At 44.4% G+C, this 23,866-nt stretch overlaps 1 protein-coding gene and 1 long non-coding RNA gene across 3 annotated transcripts in view; one reads left to right on the top strand and one right to left on the bottom strand.

Moving 5' to 3' along the window:
• Positions 1-635: 635 nt before the first annotated feature.
• QRFPR (pyroglutamylated RFamide peptide receptor) overlaps positions 636-23,866 on the top strand; it is a 200,176-nt gene continuing 176,945 nt past the window's right edge. Inside the window, exon 1 of one of the 2 annotated variants that reach the window (XM_056571440.1) lies at positions 636-1,770. In XM_056571440.1, coding sequence (XP_056427415.1) covers positions 1,428-1,770 — 343 coding nt within the window. In that variant the 5' untranslated portion in view covers positions 636-1,427. The remainder of the gene's footprint in view (positions 1,771-23,866) is intronic. The other variant, XM_056571439.1, reaches the window with a different exon arrangement.
• The window catches only part of LOC130368120 (uncharacterized), a 39,477-nt gene continuing 17,242 nt past the window's right edge, over positions 1,632-23,866 (bottom strand). The window contains exons 2-4 of the long non-coding RNA XR_008892289.1: positions 4,627-4,742; positions 3,804-4,046; positions 1,632-1,816 (exon numbers count right to left, since the gene is read on the bottom strand). This is a non-coding gene — a long non-coding RNA (uncharacterized LOC130368120). The remainder of the gene's footprint in view (positions 1,817-3,803; positions 4,047-4,626; positions 4,743-23,866) is intronic.

Raw genomic sequence — 23,866 nt, 5'->3', positions numbered from 1 at the left:
CCCTCTGCCTGTCAATCCCTTCTCAGTGGTCTTCAACCTGCGGACCTCCAGATGTTGCAAAACTACAACTCCCAGCATGCCCGGACAGCCATTGGCTGTCCGGGCATGCTGGGAGTTGTAGTTTTGAAACATCTGGAGGTCCGCAGGTTGAAGACCACTGGATTGACAGGCGGTGATGATGAAGGGGGGGGATGATGACGGGGGTCTGGATGATGACAGGGGGGGATGATGACATGGGGGAGATGATGTATTTCCCACCCTAGCCTTATAGTCGAGTGGGTTTTAGTCACGTTGCTCCGTCCCCTGTATCGCCCGTCATTACGCACAGAGCGAACTCGCTCTGTGCAGCAATGATAACGCAGTGCCGCAGCGGCGATCCCGGGGGTCCCCAGCAGCGGGACCGCGGCGATCTGACATCTTATCCCCTATCCTTTGGATAGGGGATAAGATGTCTAGGGGTGGAGTACCCCTTTAATCCATCACAAACTTTGATTACTTTTGCTACTTTTTAGTGCCCGCACAAGGGCTAATGTTTTATTTCTTGTTATGCTGTATATGCTGTTTTCGAATTATACTTGTATCCAGATACAGGCACAGACATTTTAGGGGGCAGGGGCTGAACTGAAAACACAAAACTTCCCATAATTATTTATTTATATGTCCACATAATAATGCCAGATCACCCAGGGCACTTTTAGGAGTAACATGAAAAGGGTAGGGGCTCAGGCCCCCTTTCTAGTCAACCATGTCCCAGCTTGTATCCAGGGATTATGTGTGTGTTCGGACCATAACATATGAAGTCGGAGCACACTTCAATTCTCTTTCATCTCTCTCATTCTTCTTTCACGTTAAGCTGTCTCCTGCTTTCTCAGTCACACATACATCCAACAATATTTAGCCCAGACCTCTGATGTGAAAATGCAAGGATTCTCTTCACTGACTTACAATTACTCTGCCAGCAAATGGAATCCTATTGTGTCTTGTGCTGCAAGCAGCAACGCAATAAGCAGACAGTCCTCCTTCTGACAACAAGGAATGCAGTTTAGACCAGGGGAGGCTGCTTTTCAGGGGCAGAATAGAGAGGAATCAGAAGAGGAGAAGCAACAAATTCCCAGTCCTGAGGAAAAGAAAGAGGAGGAGGAAGGGCAATGTAAAGAAAGAACACGAATAATTCATTACCATGAAAAAGTATAAGATAAACCAGACCAGTGGAAAAGGTCTATAAAGAGTCTTCTTCCCAGATCGCTTGGACTATTCATTGATGGCTGGAAATCCAATGTTATTATGCCAATTAAACTTTTGGAGCATTTGTGTCTATGCTGTACTTTGGTCACATGGGCTCAGGAACCACCATGTGAGATTGCTTTGTTGAGCACTTGGGCTTTTCTCATTGTTCAGAGTTGGCTTCTTCAGGGAACTTCAGCACCATGGACAGAAGACTCAATATTACTACTGAAGCCTTCAATCAGTTACTGAAGGAACATAACATGAGCAGACTGGAGTTCATTGCAGCTTATGGTCTTAAGCCCTTAGTTTACATCCCGGAGCTGCCATTCAATGCCAAGGTGGTATTCCTGGTCTTGTATGTTATCATCTTTGTCCTGGCATTGTTTGGCAACAGTCTTGTGGTGTATATTATCATCAGGAAGAAGGCAATGAGGACAGCGACAAACATCTTTATCTGCTCCATGGCTTGCAGTGACTTGTTGGTAACTTTCTTTTGCATCCCTTTCACTCTGCTGCAGAACATCTCATCTGAATGGCTGGGAGGTAAGATGTTATGCCAATAGCCCCGGAGTCATATTATCCAGAGGATCTACAGTTACCAGAAATGTTTTAATAAAAGAAGTCTTAGCATGCACAGTCTAGGACAGTGCCGTTGGCTGTCCGGGCATGCTGGGAGTTGTAGTTTTGCAACAGCTGGAAGTACCCTGCTTGGAAAACATTGCAGTAGGGCAATGGTTTTAAACATGTGGCTCTCCAGCTGTGTCAAAACTATAACTCCCAGTATGCTCAGACTACAGACGGCTGTTCGGGCATGCTGGGAGGTGTAGCTTTGCAACAGCTGGAGGCACCCTGATTGGAAAACATTGCAGTAGGGCAATGGTTTCAAACATGTGGCTCTCCAGCTGTGTCAAAACTACAACTCCCAGTATGCTCAGACTACAGACGGCTATCCGGGCATGCTGGGAGGTGTAGTTGTGCAACAGCTGGAGGCACCCTGATTGGAAAACTTTGCAGTAGGGCAATGGTTTTAAACATGTGGCTCTCCAGCTGTGTCAAAACTACAACTCCCAGTATGTTCAGACTACAGACGGCTGTCCGGGCATGCTGAGAAGTGTAGTTTTGCAACAGCTGGAGGCACCCTGATTGGAAAACATTGCAGTAGGGCAATGGTTTTAAACATGTGGCTCTCCAGCTGTGTCAAAACTACAACTCCCAGTATGCTCAGACTACAGACGGATGTCCGGGCATGCTGGGAGTGGTAGTTTTGCAACAGCTGGAGGCACCCTGGTTGGGAAACAGCGGTCTAGGAGATAGCATGAACATAGCATATACATACTTCATCCAGCAGACACTGTATAGATGCAGACACAATGTAAAGCTCTGCTGGACTCACTGTGCACAATGGGATCGCAGGATGTAATGTCTTGTTTACATGGATTGTGCAGATTGTTCACTTTATAAAGTTTTAAATGGAAAGGATCATTACATCATAGTTCAGTAACATTAACATACTTTTATGTCAAATTAATTCTAAGTAGTAGTAACCTTTAGCAGCTGTAGCTCATATTGCATGTTCAACCTCAAACCTGAGCTGCTGCAGAATCTCTTTCCATAAAACACGAATTAAAGACTATTCTTTAGAATATAGATAGCATTTACTTTTAAGCATCCCACTGTGTATTTCTCAACTCTTAGCATGAGACTCTGTAGACAACAATGTGTCTGGACACCTCTTGTGTCATCTCCCTTTGGTCAGTTCCAGTTTGGAACATATGGGACATGGTTTCCCAGAAGTCTTAGAATGCTAAGCATTATATAGTGTCATTTTTGTATTTCTGCAGAGGAAGCTAAACTTTTTTGGGGTGTTATGCATTTGTTTACATATATATATATATATATATATATATATATATACAGAGAGAGAGAGAGAGAGAGAGAGAGAGAGAGAGAGAGAGAGAGAGAGAGAGAGAGAGAGAGAGAGAGAGAGAGAGAGAGAGAGAGAGAGAGAGAGAGATAGAGAGAGATTTGCAGGGCTCAAGTCCTGCAAGAACGTGTGGGAACTGAGTTCCTGCACTTCTTCCACAGCAGGAACACCATTCCCATTAGCAGGAGCAGCCCTTGAGTGGAAATCTTGGGTGAGATCCCACACTTTTTTTCCCCAGGACTTGACCCCTAGCTATTTGTCAATGCATAGTCAATCTATTTAACTATCTATCTATCTATCTATTTATTTATCTACCATTTATCTATTTATCTATCCATCTATCTATCCATCATTTCTTGTCCATCATCAATCTTTCTTACAGTCTATCTTATTTTCTATAGTTATTCCCTATCTATGTTTTTATCTTCCTATACATCTATTTCTCCAAATATTGTACTGTCTATCTATCTATATGTTTATCTATCTACGATCAGAGCAGTAACTGACTCTTCCGACATTGATTTATGTGGTGTCTGTGATTTATGAGTCAAGCATCTTTACTACTTCATTGTTCTAACATAACATTCAGCTCTGCTACATCTGTTTATTAGTCCGACTATGAAGTACACATTTGCGAAAAGTCCAACCATACCCAACCTGCCCTCATCCAAGATGACTGTGGATCCAGAGATTAAATACTGTTATGTCATTAGTATATGCCATCACTCCTGTTCTCCCATCCTCTTTAAGTCTGCAGGCAGATACATAGTGATGATCTTCATAATTACTGTTTTGAAACTCCAGTCATCCAGTTGTCAGTCACAAGTAGGACATGCTTCATGTGACGCCAGTCTATTCTCGAAGAAGCTTCCGTTCTGTCTCCTTCTTGTCATTCCTGTTTGAAATAATCCGAAGGATCTTGCAGAATTAATGAAGTGCATAGGCTTTATCCTTGCAAGATAACAGTATACAGAGCTATATCCTGCTCCCATGACATGCCAGCAGCTCATGCACAGCAAACACAATGACAAGTGTGCTGGCTCCACACCTCCCCCTTTTTCTCTCTTGTATATTCATTAAAGGGGTTTTCCATGGTAATTAATCTGATATAAAAGTACCTATGTATGTGAATGCTCACCATGTGCCAGCATAGATCAGAGGTAGCTGTTTTTTATTTAAAAACAAATTGCTGTATAGTACCTTTGTTTTGATGCTGCCAGGGCTTGCTGTGGATGGGGTTACACATATAATGGACTACAGTTTCTATGATTACTCTTCCACTTGACAGATATTGCTTCTATATAAAGCTGCCTGAATGACCTCGCCATATGTGAGGAAGTACTGTAATCGCACATTGTCTTCATACACAGCACAGTACTACTACTGAGCTATAAGGGGGGCAGCCTCACCAAGCTATGCTATGTGTGATTGTTTGCTGTTTTTCATGTTTTGCATTTACAGCCAGCTGTACTTACAATCACTATAATACCGGTTGCCAAAAACTGCATTGCCTGGTGTCCGATCAGCAGCAGGGGTCTAACATCAGCATTGCTCGAGGGGAAGCTCATATGTTGATACAGAGGCAGTGTGTCTGGAGGGGTACAAGAGAGTCTTTATTAGGAGGTGGTGCCAGAAAGTGCCCTAACCTTGTGGGCTTACATGTAAATAGTTCTAAGATAGTAGAAGGCCAAAACTTGACTTGGAAAGATGCATCTAAAGCAAAAGAGAAAATTCTGGGTAGTGGCAACCAATAAAAACAACTTTTAAAGGGACTGGTTGGTCCCATGTGTACTGCAAAGATAATCTAGGTCATGGGAGAGAATAGATTTCCAGGAACCTATGCAGAAAGATAAGTGCCATAGCCTGTGGTCACCTTAAAGGAGTAGTCCAGTGGTGATTCAGTGGTGAGCAACTTATCCCCTATCATAAGGATAGGGGATAAGTTGCAGATCGCGGGGGGTCCGACCGCTGGGGCCCCCTGCGATCTCCTGTACGGAGCCCCGACAGCCCGCTGGAAGGGGGCGTGTCGACCTACGCACGAGGCGGCGGCCGACACGCCCCCTCAATACAACTCTATGGCAGAGCCGAAGCGCTGCCATCGGCAATCTCCGGCTCTGCCATAGAGATGTATTGAGGGGGCGTGTCGGCCGCCGCCTCGTGCGGGGGTCGACACCCGCTATCTCGGCGGAGAGCCGGGGCCCCGTACAGAGACTACCACTGGACTACCCCTTTAAAACAACCCAAGCCTGTTTTCAATGACTGCAATTCAAAACCTATGCACGAAAGTTATCAAAAGTTACTAATGCTTCTACAACAATAGTAACATAGTAACATAGTTCATGAGGTTGAAAAAAGACCAGAGTCCATCAAGTTCAACCTATATCCCTAATGAGTCCCTACTGAGTTGATCCAGAGGAAGGCAAAAAACCTTCATACTAGAGGCAAAAATTCCTTCGCGACTCCAAATATGGCATCAGAATAAATCCCTGGATCAACGTGCTATAACCTATAACAATATGTGAGTAATTAAAACAAAAGTTAAAAAAACACCTCTTACAGAGAAATGTTTTTGCTGCCCAGCGTGTAAAACACAATCCCACCAGTGACAAGGAGAGGGGCTGAGTAAAAAACGCAGTGGAAATGTGATATGAAAAATATCCCTTATATCAGAGAAAAGGGAAGGGATAGAGGGGAGGTATATATGTTTTCATTTTTACAAGGGGTTGCATCAGAAGGTAAACACCAGAGGCTTTGTCATGTCCCCAGTTTACTCAGGCTCTTTATAGTAGCTAAAGAAAGTAGTTGATTAAATGCCTATAATACAGCATGCAATCCATTTGCATATCGTTTTTAAAGGTCACCTCCTAACCCTATCACATCAGTTAAACTACTATAGGCAACCTTTGTTTTTTCCTTCTGGGACAATATGCAACAGCTGCCAAAGACATAAAGGTAGAATCATAAAGACAGTTCTGATAATGGAAGTGCTATCCTGTACACAGAGATTGTGCTCATACGTTCCCTTATGCTATTTAACATTTGTATTGGGGGAAATGTTTGGTTACCATTTTCCTTTTTATATAAATGTAGATGACATAAAATGTTAACCCACTGCTAACCTGCTCCAGTTATATACAGTGGTCCCTCAAGTTACAATATTAATTGGTTCCAGGACGACCATTGTATGTTGAAAACATTGTATGTTGAGACCAGAACTCTATGGAAACCTGATAATTGGTTCTGAAGCCACCAAAATGCCATCCATAAAAAGGAAAAAAAAGCGAGAATTAAAGAAAAATAAGTAGATAAGTAATATAGATAAAGCAAGTCCTTTACATATAAAAGTAATAAAGATCTGCTGGGATCTGTAAATCACTGTCCATGTCAGTGTTTCCCAAGCAGGGTGCCTCCAGCTGTTGAAAAACTACAACTCCCAGCATGCCCGGACAGCCAAAGGCTGTCCGGGCATGCTGGGCGTTGTAGTTTTGCAACAGCTGGGGGAACCCTGTTTGGGAAACACTGGTCTATGTAGAGGACAGGAGCTTCTTCAGGGTCCTGTACAGTACATGCAATGGCCTAAAAAAGTAACATGGAGTCACCCTTACCTGGTGTCCAAAGGAGCAGGTAACCCTGGCACATGTAAAGAGTAGTACAGAACATGTAATACCTCCCTGTACTGTAGGGGGCGTTGCCAGACATCAGTCAGTGCATGGGTTCAGTAATACAGGGGTTTTACCAGTAAATTGCCCATTCTGATTGGTCAGATCTTCCAGCCATTGACACGTTTCACAGATCTGGACTGTCCGTAGCATTGTATGTTGAGTCTGGTTTCAACTTACAATGGTCCAGGAAAGGCCATTGTATGTTGAAACTATTGTATGTTGAGGCCATTGTAGGTTGAGGGATCACTGTACTGGATAGTATTAGCATTACTATTGCTAGTCTATGCTGTTGGTTTTGACCTCCAGAGACCAGATAAACCTGTGCTTCTTCATAAAGTTTCGGTGTCTGTTTGGGTCACCAGGTGAATATTCTTCTAGTTCCCAGTGTTGAATTAAAGGAGCATGTGCTGCATTCATGCTCATGGCACATAAAAAACATTTCCCTTATTTAGACACATCCCCTGAGTTCAGGAAATCACTTTTAAGTAGTATGGATCCAAGGGTCAACTCCTGGGGAAAAAAAGTGTAGGAACGCATTTAAGATTTCCACTCAAGGGCAGGAAAAAGTGCAGGGACACCATTCCCATGCTTTCATGCGGGCTTGAGTCCTGTATGGACCTATAATACAGTACCCATAAGCAAGGAGGCAGGTGAATGCTTTCCCTTACTGATTTATCCTATATTGCTTCTAGGGAAGAATATCTCCATTATGAATTACCTTACACAGAGATCATGCAGCAAACACATAAGTGCCTAAACTTCTATGGTACAGATAATACAGGTCTTTAAAGGCACAGTAGAGGGCACAGCTTTATTCTGTCCCCCCTTCTATTCCTGCACTCAATAATGCCAGTGGATACTGCAGGATTATATAAACAGCAAACCTGAGGGTGCTCAATCTCCAGTCAAACGTACTTGCAATGAAGTAAAAGTATAAAGCGATAGGCACCCACCACATGTTGTGCACAATTGTAGGTTTATTTTATTTTGTGTAGATAAAAACGCAGCAGAATCACATAGGTATGCCATTAGCTCTGCTAGCGGCGTGCCTATTTGGTCCTGCTGCGTTTTATCAGCACGAAGAAAATTAACCTACAATTGTGCACAACATGTGGTGAGTGCCTCTCGGTTCATATTTTTTTCTTTATTGCAAGTTACAGATAATACAGGCACTCTATTGTTGTCTGCCATAGCTTTTTCAATACCAACAGAATGACTGAAAAATAAACTTTTTGATATAGTACATTTGAAATGTTTTCAGACCCTTTCACTTTCTTTTCACATTTTGTTATGTTATGATCTTGTGTTAAAACAAAAATTATGACAAGGTAAAAACTGAAAACAAAAAAATTGCATTGATTTGAAGTATTCAGACCCTTTACGCTGTACTTAGTTAAAGGAAATCTGTCATCAGTGTCACCTGCATTAACCTGTCAGTACAGACAGGTAGTACAGGTGACACTGATAACAACGATACTTACCTAGTCCCGTTCTGTGCTGTGGTTCTCTGGCTATCCTCTTCAATATCTTCCGCTCTGGGCCCAACTTGGAGCATGGGAGGAGCTTAGTGACATCACTGCTGCTGTTTTCTAGCAGCTGGACTCAGCAGAGAACAGCAACTGCAACGTCACTAAGCTCCGCTCATGCCCGCAGCGGAAGATACCGAAGAGAATAGCCGTAGAACCACAGCACGGAATGGGTCCATATAAGTATCGTCATCAGTGTCATCTGCACTACCTGTCTGTACCGACAGGCTCATGGAGGTGACACTGATGACAGATTTCCTTTTACGACCCTTTGGCAGAGATTACAGCCTCCAGTCTTCTTGGGGATGATACCACAAGGTTTACACTTCTAGATTTGGGGATTTTTTGCCATTTTTCTTTGCAGAGCCTCTCAAGGTCAGGTTGTTTGAGTTGTCCCTAAGCTACTTCTGTGTTGTCATGGTTGTGTGCTTAGGGTCATTGTAACAAATCTGTCTGTGATGCTGATGAAACTCTTTTTTTCTCTAGATGTAGAGGATGCCCCCTTGTCATTGTCACGATGCCGGCTGGCAGGTAGTGGATCCTCTGTGCCAGAGAGGGATTGGCGTGGACCGTGCTAGTGGACCGGTTCTAAGCCACTACTGGTTTTCACCAGAGCCCGCCGCAAAGCGGGATGGTCTTGCTGCGGCGGTAGTGACCAGGTCGTATCCACTAGCAACGGCTCACCTCTCTGGCTGCTGAAGATAGGCGCGGTACAAGGGAGTAGGCAAAAGCAAGGTCGGACGTAGCAGAAGGTCGGGGCAGGCAGCAAGGATCGTAGTCAGGGGCAACGGCAGAAGGTCTGGAAACACAGGCAAGGAACACACAAGGAACGCTTTCACTGGCACTAAGGCAACAAGATCCGGCGAGGGAGTGAAGGGGAAGTGAGGTGATATAGGGAAGTGCACAGGTGTAAACACTAATTGGAACCACTGCGCCAATCAGCGGCGCAGTGGCCCTTTAAATCGCAGAGACCCGGCGCGCGCGCGCCCTAGGGAGCGGGGCCGCGCGCGCCGGGACAGAACAGACGGAGAGCGAGTCAGGTAGGGGAGCCGGGGTGCGCATCGCGAGCGGGCACTACCCGCATCGCGAATCGCATCCCGGCTGGCAGCGGAATCGCAGCGCCCCGGGTCAGAGGACGTGACCGGAGCGCTGCCGCGGGGAGAGTGAAGCGAGCGCTCCGGGGAGGAGCGGGGACCCGGAGCGCTCGGCGTAACAGTACCCCCCCCCTTGGGTCTCCCCCTCTTCTTAGAGCCTGAGAACCTGAGGAGCAGACTTTTGTCTAGGATGTTGTCCTCAGGTTCCCAGGATCTCTCTTCAGGACCACAACCCTCCCAGTCCACTAAAAAAAAATTTCTCCCTCTGACCTTTTTGGCAGCTAAAATTTCTTTGACCGAGAAGATGTCCGAGGAGCCGGAAACAGGAGTGGGAGGAACAGACTTGGGAGAAAAACGGTTGAGGATGAGTGGTTTGAGAAGAGAGACGTGAAAGGCATTAGGGATACGAAGAGAGGGAGGAAGAAGAAGTTTATAAGAGACAGGATTAATTTGACACAAAATTTTGAAAGGACCAAGATAGCGTGGTCCCAACTTGTAGCTAGGGACACGGAAGCGGACATATTTAGCGGAGAGCCATACCTTGTCTCCAGGGGAAAAAACGGGGGGAGCTCTTCTTTTCTTATCCGCGAACTTCTTCATGCGTGATGAAGCCTGTAAGAGAGAATTTTGGGTCTCTCTCCATATGATGGAAAGGTCACGAGAAATTTCATCCACAGCGGGCAGACCAGAGGGCAAGGGAGTAGGGAGGGGGGGAAGAGGGTGACGGCCGTACACCACGAAAAATGGGGATTTGGAGGAAGACTCAGAGACCCTGAAGTTATACGAGAACTCGGCCCATGGGAGGAGATCTGCCCAGTCATCCTGGCGGGAGGAAACAAAATGTCGCAAATAATCACCCAAGATCTGGTTAATCCTTTCTACTTGTCCATTGGACTGGGGATGATATGCAGAAGAAAAATGTAATTTAATCTTGAGTTGTTTACAGAGAGCCCTCCAGAATTTAGACACGAATTGGACGCCTCTATCCGAGACAATCTGCGTAGGCAATCCGTGAAGACGAAAAATGTGTACAAAAAATTGTTTAGCCAACTGAGGCACAGAAGGAAGACCAGGAAGAGGGATGAAATGTGCCATTTTGGAGAATCGATCAACGACCACCCAAATAACAGTGTTGCCACGGGAAGGGGGTAAATCAGTAATAAAATCCATACCAATCAGAGACCAAGGCTGTTCGGGGACAGGCAGAGGATGAAGAAAACCAGCGGGCTTCTGGCGAGGAGTCTTATCCCGGGCACAGATAGTGCAGGCTCGCACAAAGTCCACAACATCCGTCTCCAGAGTCGGCCACCAATAGAAGCGGGAGATGAGTTGCACAGATTTCTTGATACCCGCATGACCTGCGAGATGGGAGGAGTGACCCCATTTGAGGATTCCGAGGCGTTGGCGAGGAGAAACAAAGGTCTTTCCTGGAGGAGTCTGCCTGATGGAGGCAGGAGAAGTGGAGATCAGGCAGTCAGGTGGAATGATGTGTTGCGGAGAGAGTTCAACTTCTGAGGCATCCGAGGAACGAGAGAGAGCATCGGCCCTAATGTTCTTATCGGCAGGACGAAAGTGAATCTCAAAATTAAATCGGGCAAAGAACAGAGACCACCGGGCCTGGCGAGGATTCAGCCGTTGGGCAGACTGGAGGTAGGAGAGGTTCTTGTGGTCGGTGTAGATAATAACAGGAGAACTTGATCCCTCCAGCAGATGCCTCCATTCCTCAAGTGCTAATTTAATGGCTAGAAGCTCTCGATCCCCGATGGAGTAGTTCCTCTCCGCTGGAGAGAAGGTCCTAGAGAAAAAACCACAAGTGACAGCATGCCCGGAAGAATTTTTTTGTAGAAGAACAGCTCCAGCTCCCACTGAGGAGGCATCAACCTCCAATAGGAAGGGTTTGGAAGGGTCAGGTCTGGAGAGGACGGGAGCCGAAGAAAAGGCAGACTTGAGTCGTTTAAAGGCATCTTCTGCTTGAGGAGGCCAGGACTTGGGATCAGCATTTTTTTTGGTTAAAGCCACGATAGGAGCCACAATGGTAGAAAAATGTGGAATAAATTGCCTGTAATAATTGGCGAACCCCAAAAAGCGTTGGATAGCACGGAGTCCGGAGGGGCGTGGCCAATCTAAGACGGCAGAGAGTTTGTCTGGATCCATCTGTAGTCCCTGGCCAGAGACCAAATATCCTAGAAAAGGAAGAGATTGGCATTCAAACAGACATTTCTCAATTTTGGCATAGAGTTGGTTGTCACGAAGTCTCTGAAGAACCATACGGACATGCTGGCGGTGTTCTTCTAGATTGGCAGAAAAAATTAGGATATCGTCCAGATATACAACAACACAGGAGTATAACAGATCACGAAAAATTTCATTGACAAAGTCTTGGAAGACGGCAGGGGCGTTGCACAGTCCAAAGGGCATGACCAGATACTCAAAGTGTCCATCTCTGGTGTTAAATGCCGTTTTCCACTCGTCCCCCTCTCTGATGCGGATGAGGTTATAGGCGCCTCTTAAGTCCAATTTAGTGAAGATGTGGGCACCTTGGAGGCGATCAAAGAGTTCAGAGATGAGGGGTAAGGGGTAGCGGTTCTTAACCGTGATTTTATTAAGACCGCGGTAGTCAATGCAAGGACGTAGGGAGCCATCCTTTTTGGACACAAAGAAAAATCCGGCTCCGGCAGGAGAGGAGGATTTACGGATAAAGCCCTTTTTTAGATTCTCCTGGACGTATTCGGACATGGCAAGAGTCTCTGGGGCAGAGAGAGGATAAATTCTGCCCCGGGGTGGAGTAGTGCCCGGGAGGAGGTCGATAGGGCAATCATAAGGCCTGTGAGGAGGTAGAGTCTCAGCTTGTTTTTTGCAGAAAACATCCGCGAAGTCCATATAGGCCTTAGGGAGACCGGTTACTGGAGGAACCACAGAGTTACGGCAAGGGTTACTGGGAACCGGTTTTAGACAGTTCTTGGAACAAGAGGACCCCCAACTCTTGATCTCCCCAGTGGACCAATCCAGGGTAGGGGAATGAAGTTGAAGCCAGGGAAGTCCAAGGAGAATTTCCGAGGTGCAATTGGGGAGGACCAAAAGTTCAATCCTCTCATGATGAGATCCGATGCTCATAAGAAGGGGCTCCGTGCGGAAACGTATGGTACAGTCCAATCTTTCATTATTTACACAATTGATGTAGAGGGGTCTGGCGAGACTGGTCACCGGGATGTTGAACCTGTTGACGAGAGAGGCCAAAATAAAATTTCCTGCAGATCCAGAGTCCAAGAAGGCCACTGTAGAGAAGGAGAAGGCAGAGGCAGACATCCGCACAGGCACAGTAAGACGTGGAGAAGCTGAGTAGACATCAAGGACTGTCTCACCTTTGTGCGGAGTCAGCGTACGTCTTTCCAGGCGGGGAGGACGGATAGGACAATCTCTCAGGAAGTGTTCGGTACTAGCACAGTACAGGCAGAGGTTCTCCATACGGCGTCGTGTCCTCTCTTGAGGTGTCAGGCGAGACCGGTCGACCTGCATAGCCTCCACGGCGGGAGGCACAGGAACAGATTGCAGGGGACCAGAGGAGAGAGGAGCCGAGGAGAAGAAACGCCTCGTGCGAACAGAGTCCATATCTTGGCGGAGTTCCTGACGCCTTTCGGAAAAACGCATGTCAATGCGAGTGGCTAGGTGAATAAGTTCATGTAGATTAGCAGGAATTTCTCGTGCGGCCAGAACATCTTTAATGTTGCTGGATAGGCCTTTTTTGAAGGTCGCGCAGAGGGCCTCATTATTCCAGGACAATTCTGAAGCAAGAGTACGGAATTGTACGGCATACTCGCCAACGGAAGAATTACCCTGGACCAGGTTCAACAGGGCAGTCTCAGCAGAAGAGGCTCGGGCAGGTTCCTCAAAGACACTTCGGATTTCCGAGAAGAAGGAGTGTACAGAGGCAGTGACGGGGTCATTGCGGTCCCAGAGCGGTGTGGCCCATGACAGGGCTTTTCCGGACAGAAGGCTGACTACGAAAGCCACCTTAGACCTTTCAGTGGGAAACAGGTCCGACATCATCTCCAGATGCAGGGAACATTGGGAAAGAAAGCCACGGCAAAACTTAGAGTCCCCATCAAATTTATCCGGCAAGGATAAGCGTATCCCAGGAGCGGCCACTCGCTGCGGAGGAGGTGCAGGAGCTGGCGGAGGAGATGACTGCTGAAGCTGTGGTAGTAACTGTTGTAGCATAACGGTCAGTTGAGACAGCTGTTGGCCTTGTTGCGCTATCTGTTGTGACTGCTGGGCGACCACCGTGGTGAGGTCAGCGACAACTGGCAGAGGAACTTCAGCGGGATCCATGGCCGGATCTACTGTCACGATGCCGGCTGGCAGGTAGTGGATCCTCTGTGCCAGAGAGGGATTGGCGTGGACCGTGCTAGTGGACCGGTTCTAAGCCACTACTGGTTTTCACCAGAGCCCGCCGCAAAGCGGGATGGTCTTGCTGCGGCGGTAGTGACCAGGTCGTATCCACTAGCAACGGCTCACCTCTCTGGCTGCTGAAGATAGGCGCGGTACAAGGGAGTAGGCAAAAGCAAGGTCGGACGTAGCAGAAGGTCGGGGCAGGCAGCAAGGATCGTAGTCAGGGGCAACGGCAGAAGGTCTGGAAACACAGGCAAGGAACACACAAGGAACGCTTTCACTGGCACTAAGGCAACAAGATCCGGCGAGGGAGTGAAGGGGAAGTGAGGTGATATAGGGAAGTGCACAGGTGTAAACACTAATTGGAACCACTGCGCCAATCAGCGGCGCAGTGGCCCTTTAAATCGCAGAGACCCGGCGCGCGCGCGCCCTAGGGAGCGGGGCCGCGCGCGCCGGGACAGAACAGACGGAGAGCGAGTCAGGTAGGGGAGCCGGGGTGCGCATCGCGAGCGGGCGCTACCCGCATCGCGAATCGCATCCCGGCTGGCAGCGGAATCGCAGCGCCCCGGGTCAGAGGACGTGACCGGAGCGCTGCCGCGGGGAGAGTGAAGCGAGCGCTCCGGGGAGGAGCGGGGACCCGGAGCGCTCGGCGTAACAGTCATGGTTACTAGCCTAGGTATATACTCTGATCCATTCAGCTTTTTCTCAACCTTGACCAGTCTCCTTGTCCCATTCTTTTAAAAACATCCCCATAGCATGATCTTGCCACCATGGTATTGGGCGGGTCGTGAGCATTGCCTGGTTTCGTCCAGACATGATGCTTAAAATAAAGCCCTAAGAATTCAGTCTTGGTTTCATCAGACCAGAGAATCTTGTTTCTCACAGTCTGAGAGTCATTTAGGTGTTTTCTTTTTCAAACTCTAGTGCTTTTATGTGTCTTTTACTGTGGAGAGGCTTCTTTCTGGGCCATAAAGCCCAGACTGTGAAGTACTGCAGTGCTGGTTGACCTTCTGGAAGTTTCTCCCATCTGCACACAGCATTTTTGGGCTCAGATAAAGTGACCAATGGGTTCTTGGTTATCTCTTACAAAGGCCTTTGTACCCCTACTACTTAATTTGGTGGGGCGGCCAGCTCTAAGGAGAATCCTAGTTGCTCCAAATTTCTTCAAAGTTAAGAATTATTGAGATCACTGTGCTACTGGGAGCTTTCAGTGCAGTCAAAAATGTTTTTTCTCACCCTTCTTAAAATCTTTGCCTCCACAGAATCCTGTCTCTGAGCTCTACAGGCATTTCTTTCCAACTCACGACTTTGCTCTGATATATATTGTCAGCTGTGAGACCTTATATGGACAGGGTTGTGTGTTTCCAAATCCTGTCCAATCCCCTGAATTTACCACAGGTGACTCCAATCAAGATGTAGAAACTTCTCAGAGAAATGGGAGGAGCCAGAGCAATATTTTAAGCATCATAACAAGAGTCTGAATACTCATTAATATTTTAGTTTTACAAATGCATTGAAATCTGACACCATGCTGTACAGTATATCCATTAGACTGTATTTAATAGTTCTTTGGAAACAGCACTTACCTCTAGATCCTGTCTTGTCTTTAGCTGTCATTTGAAGATATAGAAGTATTTATAGAAGTATATTGTTGCCTAAAAACGAACTTTCTAGATTTCTTTAACCTACTTTTACCTCCCGCCTGGATTTATAGCACATTGCTCTGGAGACATTCTTCTCATGAAGTGTCAGATTCCTACTCTTCCACATGACATTGATTTGATCCTTAATGTGTTTTTCTTTTTCATTTACTGAAATCTATTTTGAGGATTTTTGTACCCTAAATACTGCACTTGCACAGATATTTCATGTCTTTAACTATCTTAGTGCCTCTGGTCTTCTTTAGGCGGTTTAACCCCTTAAGAACCGGAGTAACTAGGTCTATATGTCTCTATAAGTCTTAATGTCCAAGCCTGTTTTTTTTTTATTTATTTTTTTGGCATGTGTGTGTGAATAACTGAGAATAACTCTGTTAATGTTTTGCCAATCCCAATAATTCTGACAATGTTTTATGCCACAAATTATACTAGATTTACAAAGTAAACGTATTGTTTCATTTCAAAAGCAAAAATTCATGAACAGGCCATTTTGCATTTTCGTTTTTTTTTTTCTTTGCCTTCTTAGAGGCATTAACTCCTTTATTAACCCTTTTTTTTTTTTTTGCGTGACCAATTGTACTTTGTAATAACACTTTTTTTTTATACCATAAAATTTACGGCAAAACCAAGGAAATTGTTATTTGTGTGGGGCATTGAAAAAAAAACTTTTGGGGGTGTTTGGTTTTATGGTTAAATTGACATGTCCTTTTTTTCTGTAGGTAAATGTAGTTAAAACGATACCCAAATTGTATAGTTTTTCTATTCATGTACTATTTCTTTTTTAAGTCAAAGGGTTAATGACAGCAAAAGTGGGATCGCCACTGTCTGTCATTAACAGCAGACCTGGCTACTGTTAGTAGCCATCCCTTACCGCCTATGAAGCGAGCGCAGGTCCTACGCTCACTTCATAGTCATTTAACGCTACAGGGAATGCATATACCCCTTTGTGCGTTAAGTCCCAGATGGCAAGGGCATACATTTATGCCCAATGTCGTTGAGGCGTTCAAAGAAAAACAATGATTTTGTTTTATTTTAAACACTAAAATGTTGCATTTATTTGTACATACTATGAAAGTAATTTATACAAATAATTGAAATGTCTACTGTATTTGCACAGCAATTTAAAAATGTATTAGAATACTAACAATTTCCGAAAATTGTAGAAAATTTGAAAATTTTGGAAATTTGAAAAAGTACATTTTATTACATCTGCCATCTGCATCTACATTTCTGTTAAAAAGACTATACTTTTCTCTTATTAGGCTAAGTTCCCTGTGCGCTTAGATTGGAAGAAACTGTTGCCCAGTCAAGGCCACCATATATTAGGGTGGGAAAAAGTAGGTATGACAGGGGTGTGGGTGAAAGTTAGTGCTGCACACAGTGGGGTAGCTCCCATAAAGGCAGACCACATGAGCCCCCCCCCCCCTGGAATCTCATGTCCCGCTTTCACGGCCACCATCAGGGCAATATTGCCATCAGGGGCCTTGGCCAAATTATAAATATGTCATATTCCTTTATTCCTTCCCTTGCACTCTCTGCAGGGCCCTAAATCTTTTGTGCTCTTGAAACAGAGAAGGGGGAGGGAGAGAGTACACTGCAGGCTGTGAGGACTTTTATGTTGCATGGAAAGTAAGTGTGTATGTGTGTGTGTGTGTGTGTGTGTGTATGTGTGTGTGTTTATCTATATATTTAACTATCTTGGTGTGTGTTTGTATTTATGTATAGTAACCAATCATTTTGTTTCTTTAATCTTTACAAAGGCCTCTGAAAAAAAGAGTCTGATTGGTTACTATGGGCAACTGCATAACTCTTCCTCTACACAGGGATAAACCTCCTCCAATGTGTGTGTGTATATTCCAGCTTCACTTCCAAATAGCTGAAGACACTTCAATGAAACTTGGTACACATGTTACTTACATGTCAGCTAAAAAATATAGGAGATTAAAATTAACCCTTAGCTACCCCCATTTGGGATGGTTGAGTATTTTGTCTAGATGTACAGGATGCCTAAGCAATCACACTCCACAGCAGTCACCCTCAGCAGACTGTACAGGAGAGAGAAATAAATTAAATTGTGAGGGGGACATCTATAAAGGTGTGGACACACAGAGGCCCCATGATCTTCTACTGCCTGGGGGCCCCGTGTGGTCCCAGTCCACCCATGGCAGATGACTATTCTTTTTAGACTAATATCTGCTCGAAAATAGATTGTATGTAGTCACTAGTAATCTACATTCAGTCTGTTAAACTCAAAGGGTCCGTAGGGGGTATGTATTTGGCAGCATATCTTTCTGTTGGTATGCTAATGTATACTCTGAACATAGTCCACCCGAGAGGTGCCAACTTAACCCCACCCTGAGAGTATATATATATATATATATATATATATATATATATATCTATATATATTAAACTCAATGTTTGTGTGTGTGTGTATGTATGTATGTATGTTCCACAAAAACGTCCAAACGGCTAAAGATATTAACATGAAACTTGGCCCACATGTTACTAATATGTCAACAATAAACATAGGATAGGTGATTTAACCCTTACTCACCCCCATTTTCCGGGGGCGGGGTTTATGTTTAAAGTCCTATACAAGTCTATGGGAAATATATGTTACTGCATAACTTCCAAATGGCTGGAGATATTTCGATAATACTTGGTCACATGTTACTTATATGTCCACTTAAAATATAGGATAGTTAATTTAACCCTTAACCACCCCCATTTGTGAGGGTCGGGGTTTTTGTTTAAAGTCCCATGAAAATCAATGGGAAATGTATGTTCTCATATAACTTCTGTACGGCTGGAGATATTTCAATACCTGGTACACATATTACGGGTCAGGATAGGAGGTCGAGTTAGGAGGTCGGGATATGAGTACGGGATAGGAGGTCGAGATAGGCGGTCGGGATATGAGGATGGGATAGGAGGTCGGGATAGGAGGTCTGGATGGGAGGATGGGATAAGAGGACGGGATAGGAGGTGGAGATAGAAGGTCGGGATATGAGGACGGGTAAGGAGGATGGGATAGGAGGACGGGATAGGAGGTCGGGATAGGAGGTCGAGTTAGGAGGTTGAGTTAGGAGGTCGAGATAGGAGGACGGGTTAAGAGGACGGGATAGGAGGTGGAGATAGGAGGACAGGATAGGAGGTAGGGATAGGAGGTCGGGATAGGAGGACGGGATAGGAGGTGGAGATAGGAGGTAAGGATAGGAGGTCAGGATAGGAGGTCGGGATAGGAGGTCGGGATACGAGGACGGGATAGGAGGTTGGGATAGGAGGGTGGGATAGGAGGTCAAGTTAGGAGGTCAGGATATGAGGTGGAGATAGGAGGTGGAGATAGGAGGTCGAGATAGGAGGTCTGGACAGGAGGTCGGGATACGAGGACGGAATAGGAGGTTGGGATAGGAGGGTGGGATAGGAGGTCAAGTTAGGAGGTCAGGATATGAGGTGGAGATAGGAGGTCTGGACAGGAGGTCGAGATAGGAGGACGGGATAGGAGGACTGGATAGGAGGTCGGGATAGGAGGTCAGGGTATGAGGATGGGATATGGGGTTGGGCTATGACAACAATATATGGGGATGGGATATGAAGTCAAAAGCTTCCTCCTCTGTTGATTTTCCTCCTCAACAAGGATGAGGAAGGAAAAACCGGGCAACGCTGGGTACTCAGCTAGTATATATATTTAGGGGTGTGAATCGCCAAGAATTTGGCGATTCGATTCGAATCGCGATACCAGTGTGGCGATTCGATATATCGCGATATATCGCGATACCGTCTAGGTGACGATACATCGCGATATATCGCCCACCTGGGAGCATTCATAGATCCCAATAGACGCCGCTGTCAGCTTTGACAGCGGCGATCTAGTACTCCGGTGCTGCAAAATAAAATAAAACGCACTTTATCTTACCTGCCAACGAGCCCCCGGAGCTCCGGTACAGTCCGGTACAGGTGTTCGGTCCCCGGGCTGTATTCTTCTTACTTCCTGTTAGTCCGGCACGTCACATGGAGCTTCAGCCTATCACCAGCGGAGGCGGGACATCGCTGCGGCTGGTGATAGGCTGAAGCTCCATGTGACGTGCCGGACTAACAGGAAGTAAGAAGAATACAGCCCGGGGACCCAACACCTGTACCGGAGCTCCGCGGGCTCGTTGGCAGGTAAGAAAAGTGCGTTTTATTAAAAATTCCACATCCCTAAAAGAATCGATTCAAAAATATTTTGAATCGATTCTGTATCGGCAAATGAAAAATCGCGATTATCGCGAGAATCGATTTTTTCTTACATCCCTAATATATATATATATATATATATATATATATATATATATATATATATAATGACTGACTTCTGACCACATTTTCCACCATCTCCACCATATTGCTAATACCTGTGTACCAACCTCTGGCTCATTTATCATGCTTATCTACACTATATTGATATTTTAACCTCTACAGATAATTAACCACAGCTTGTTTCTGGTATGCAGCATGTTTCCAGTGTTGTTACCCCTGTAGGATTCTGATACTGACTCCAGAGCATTACACCTAAATAGCACCTACAGTATCTCTCTCTCTCTCTCTCTCTCTCTCTCTCTCTCTCTCTCTCTCTCTCTCTCTCTCTCTCTCTCTCTCTCTCTTCTACAATTACTTTGACATTATTTCTTTTACAAATATGGCAGAAAAGATGTCCAGTAGTTTTCTTTTAGAAACTACAGTGGTAAACATAGCTCATACCTTCAGTCTTATTACAGATTTATTATAATCACTGTACCACATATAGGAACACTGGACACATAGCACACATTCTCCATTTGTTCAGCTTTTACAGGAAACCATATGAGATGAATGACATTTAAGTGCAATCATACTATAAGTACTTTCTATTTCTGTTTAAGTAACTGGAGAAACTCTTTATAAATGTGACGTAATGACTGACAGCACTTTGTGCACCAATAATGCAATGTGTGAACATTACTGTCCCGTGTGACCATTATTTCTATTATTATTATTATCATTAATAGTGTCTATGACTCGGGGCTCCCGAGCTATCTTTTCAGCACTTCTCCCATTTAGAATTGCAGGTTTTGGTGCCCTAGATCTGTATCTAAATGCTTTGGCCAAAGGCAGAGGACCCCCTTCTCTAGTTACACCCCCTGTACAGTTTACTAGTTAGTACTTCATTCTAGCCTGTCTGATCCGCTGGTAACCCACTGCCTATTGCCTCTAGGAATACAAGTAGATAAAAATTAATAAGTAAATGTCTGTCGGATCTTTCACTAAGACTGAAGCATTCACCAAACTTTCAAGTGCTTTGGGTCACGGAAACCTAATTTGCCAACTGAACTCTTACATTATTCATGTCTCGATGGGATACAGCTTAAAAAAAGTTCAAATATCTTTTATTAACTCATAGAGAAGATATCTGGGCTCAGTGGCATATATACATGGGTCACATTGGTCACAGTTGCAGTCAGGTCCCTTTCACCATCCTAACTCTGACTGGTTGGGTCACTTAAAGAAGCAATCTGGGTTGTTGTTTTGTTTGCCCATATCATGGACTCTCACCCTAAATGGGCGCTGTCATTAAAATTATTTTTTTGCATATGATAAAGCAGGTAAAATAAATACGATTTTTTATTTACTCCCTGTAATTTTTTAAAAATCTTTTTATGTCACTTTCATGGCCTTCTAAATCTGGCCACTAGGGGTCTCTCTTCTGGTCCAGACTGCATTCTGTCTGTTCAAAAGCACATACTTTGGTCTCCTGGCAGGAGACCAAACTCAGGAAGTGCTGTCTGGCCATAGGCAGTGAATAGTACTCCCTCTATGCCTTTGTATGAAAAAGAGATGAAACAGGGAGATTGAGTGCTATTTACTGCCTATGGCCAGACTGCACTTCCTGAGTTTGGTCTCATGCCAGGAGACCAAAGTCTGTACTTTTGTGCAGACGGAATGTGATCTGGACCAGAAGGGAGACTCCTAGTGGCCAGATTTCTATGGCCATGAAAGTGACTTATTTATTTTATCTGCTCTATCATTTTAATGACAGTGCCCATTTAACAAGTCATACAGCATCATTTGTTTCAATCCAGTACAGCTGCATATATGCGTTTTATAACTAAAACTTGGTCACCAGTGATCACCATTCTGACTCTCACAAAGTAACTGTGGTTAATGTGTTTAAAAAATGTTTAGTTCTGGGTCAGCTGACTTCCTGTGAACTACAGGATGACATCATCGCCTACCAGATTCTCTCCTACCAGCTCACAGCCCCCTCCACTCCCAGATCTGTATGCTGCTGCTGCTGATATCTCTATGGGATCAGGATATATAGTTGTTATACACCTTCCCTTTTTGCTGCATTTTTTTCAGTTTTTTTCTGTTATTTTCCCAACATTGTGGCAACAATAGTGACATTTTACTGCAATGGAATTTACATATCATGGTAAAAACTACCATTTATGAAAATCACAGAAAAAATGTCCAAAATGCAGTAACAATGTATGAAAACTTCAATAAAAACTCAACATGTGAATGCAGCCTAAAGACGTAATATATGCAAAAAACACCTTGATTAAGATTTTAGGTCAAATCCCTTATGGCAAGATTTCTCTAAAAAAAAACGCAAAATAAAAAATGCATCAAACCTGCACATAATGTGAATTGTCCCGAACTTACTTATGAGTCTAATGAGTTCTCCTGGTTGACCTCCAACACTAGCAGCCTGATGCCTCAGAGATGTATGTGGACCTGTCAGTCATGTAAATTGTTATGAGACGTACGAATACTCATTGCCACACGACCCTCTAGATCAGAATTGGGAGAGCAGGTGTATATGACTATGCTGCACATTAACATGCTGTGTTTGTTGTCATAGCCTGAATTATTAACTCATTTCTTTAGCTGACAGTAAAGGAGAATCTGGTATAAAATATGGACACAAATCCATTATAACTTCAAAGTTGTCTATAGTCATAACATATAGGTGTATAATGGTGGTTTACTGCATCTCTTACAAAGCTCAATGTATACATGTATTCTATGAATATAGAAATGAATATAAAAAGCTGAAAAGTGCACAAAAAAATCTCCCACGGTCTAAAACTTTGTATATTAAATGCATTTTCCTTTGGTCGACTAGAAGAGAAAGTAACAGAGTTAAAGGGGTACTCCATTGGAAAACTTTTTTTTAATTTTTTTTATCAACTGGTGCCAGAAAGTTAAACAGATTTGTAAATTACTTCTAAAAAAAAAAAATCTTAATCCTTACAGTACTTATTAGCTGCTGAATACTACAGAGGAAATTCTTTTATTTTTGGAACAGAGAGCTCTGTGCTGACATCATGACCACAGTGCTCTCTGCTGACACCTTTGTCCATTTTAAGAACTGTCCAGAGTAGGAGAAAATCCCCATAGAAAACATGTGCTGCTCTGGACAATTCCTAAAATGGACAGAGATGTCAGCAGAGAGCAGTGTGGTCATGATGTCAGCAGAGAGCTCTGTGTTCCAAAAAGAAAATAATTTCTGCTGTAGTATTCAGCAGCTAATAAGTACTGGCAGGATTAAGATTTTTTAATAGAAGTAATTTACAAATCTGTTTAACTTTCTGGCACCAGTTGATTTAAAAAAAAAAAAAAAAAAAAAAAGGTTTCCACCGGAGTACTCCTTTAATAATAAAGGGGCACTACACCATTAGGGACATCACCAAAACCCCTGGCAGATCAGGCAGGACTGACTCCGATATGATTACTATTGACTTTGAATATTTATGCCATAAACTTCCTAATGTGGCAGCTAAAGGATCCCAGGAGTTAATCATCAATTTGTTGTTTTGTGGAAGGAAGCATTATGGTGGCACTGTGTATATGGGGCATTCTACTGTCACTCTTTATGGAGGACACTCTCTGGCACTGTGTATGTTAGGCATTCTGTTGGCACTGTGTATGAGGACATTCTACTGCCTGTCTTTATGGAGTTAATTAAACAACAACACCCTGGGAGGTGCCAGGGTTATATATTATTAACAACAACTTTAGGGGAAACCCCCAAAGGGGTATCCTAAACTAGGACACCTCCCACTAAAATATAACTTTTATTCACTCCATTAAAAAACGGGGGGTTGTGAAAAATCTAAATTGAAAAAAACACACTTGTGTGATATAAACTTTGTACACTAGGTGTCAGTACTACACCACAAGTTTAAAAACACAAGTCCTGTATAGCTCCTAATATAGCTAATAAGTATTACTTCTGTCAAATGTGTAGGGAATTTCCACTAAAATGGAAAGGTGGTGGTAATGAAGCTAACTATAGGAGCTGCTAGTTAAAAATTCCAATTAGCCAGTTCCTCAACGTTTCGCTGGTCCCCCAGCTTCA

This window comes from Hyla sarda, chromosome 4 (assembly GCF_029499605.1).
Source record: "Hyla sarda isolate aHylSar1 chromosome 4, aHylSar1.hap1, whole genome shotgun sequence".
NCBI classification, from domain to species: domain Eukaryota; kingdom Metazoa; phylum Chordata; class Amphibia; order Anura; family Hylidae; genus Hyla; species Hyla sarda.
Note: the sequence above shows the minus strand (reverse complement) of the source record. Positions and strands in the feature narration are given on the sequence as shown.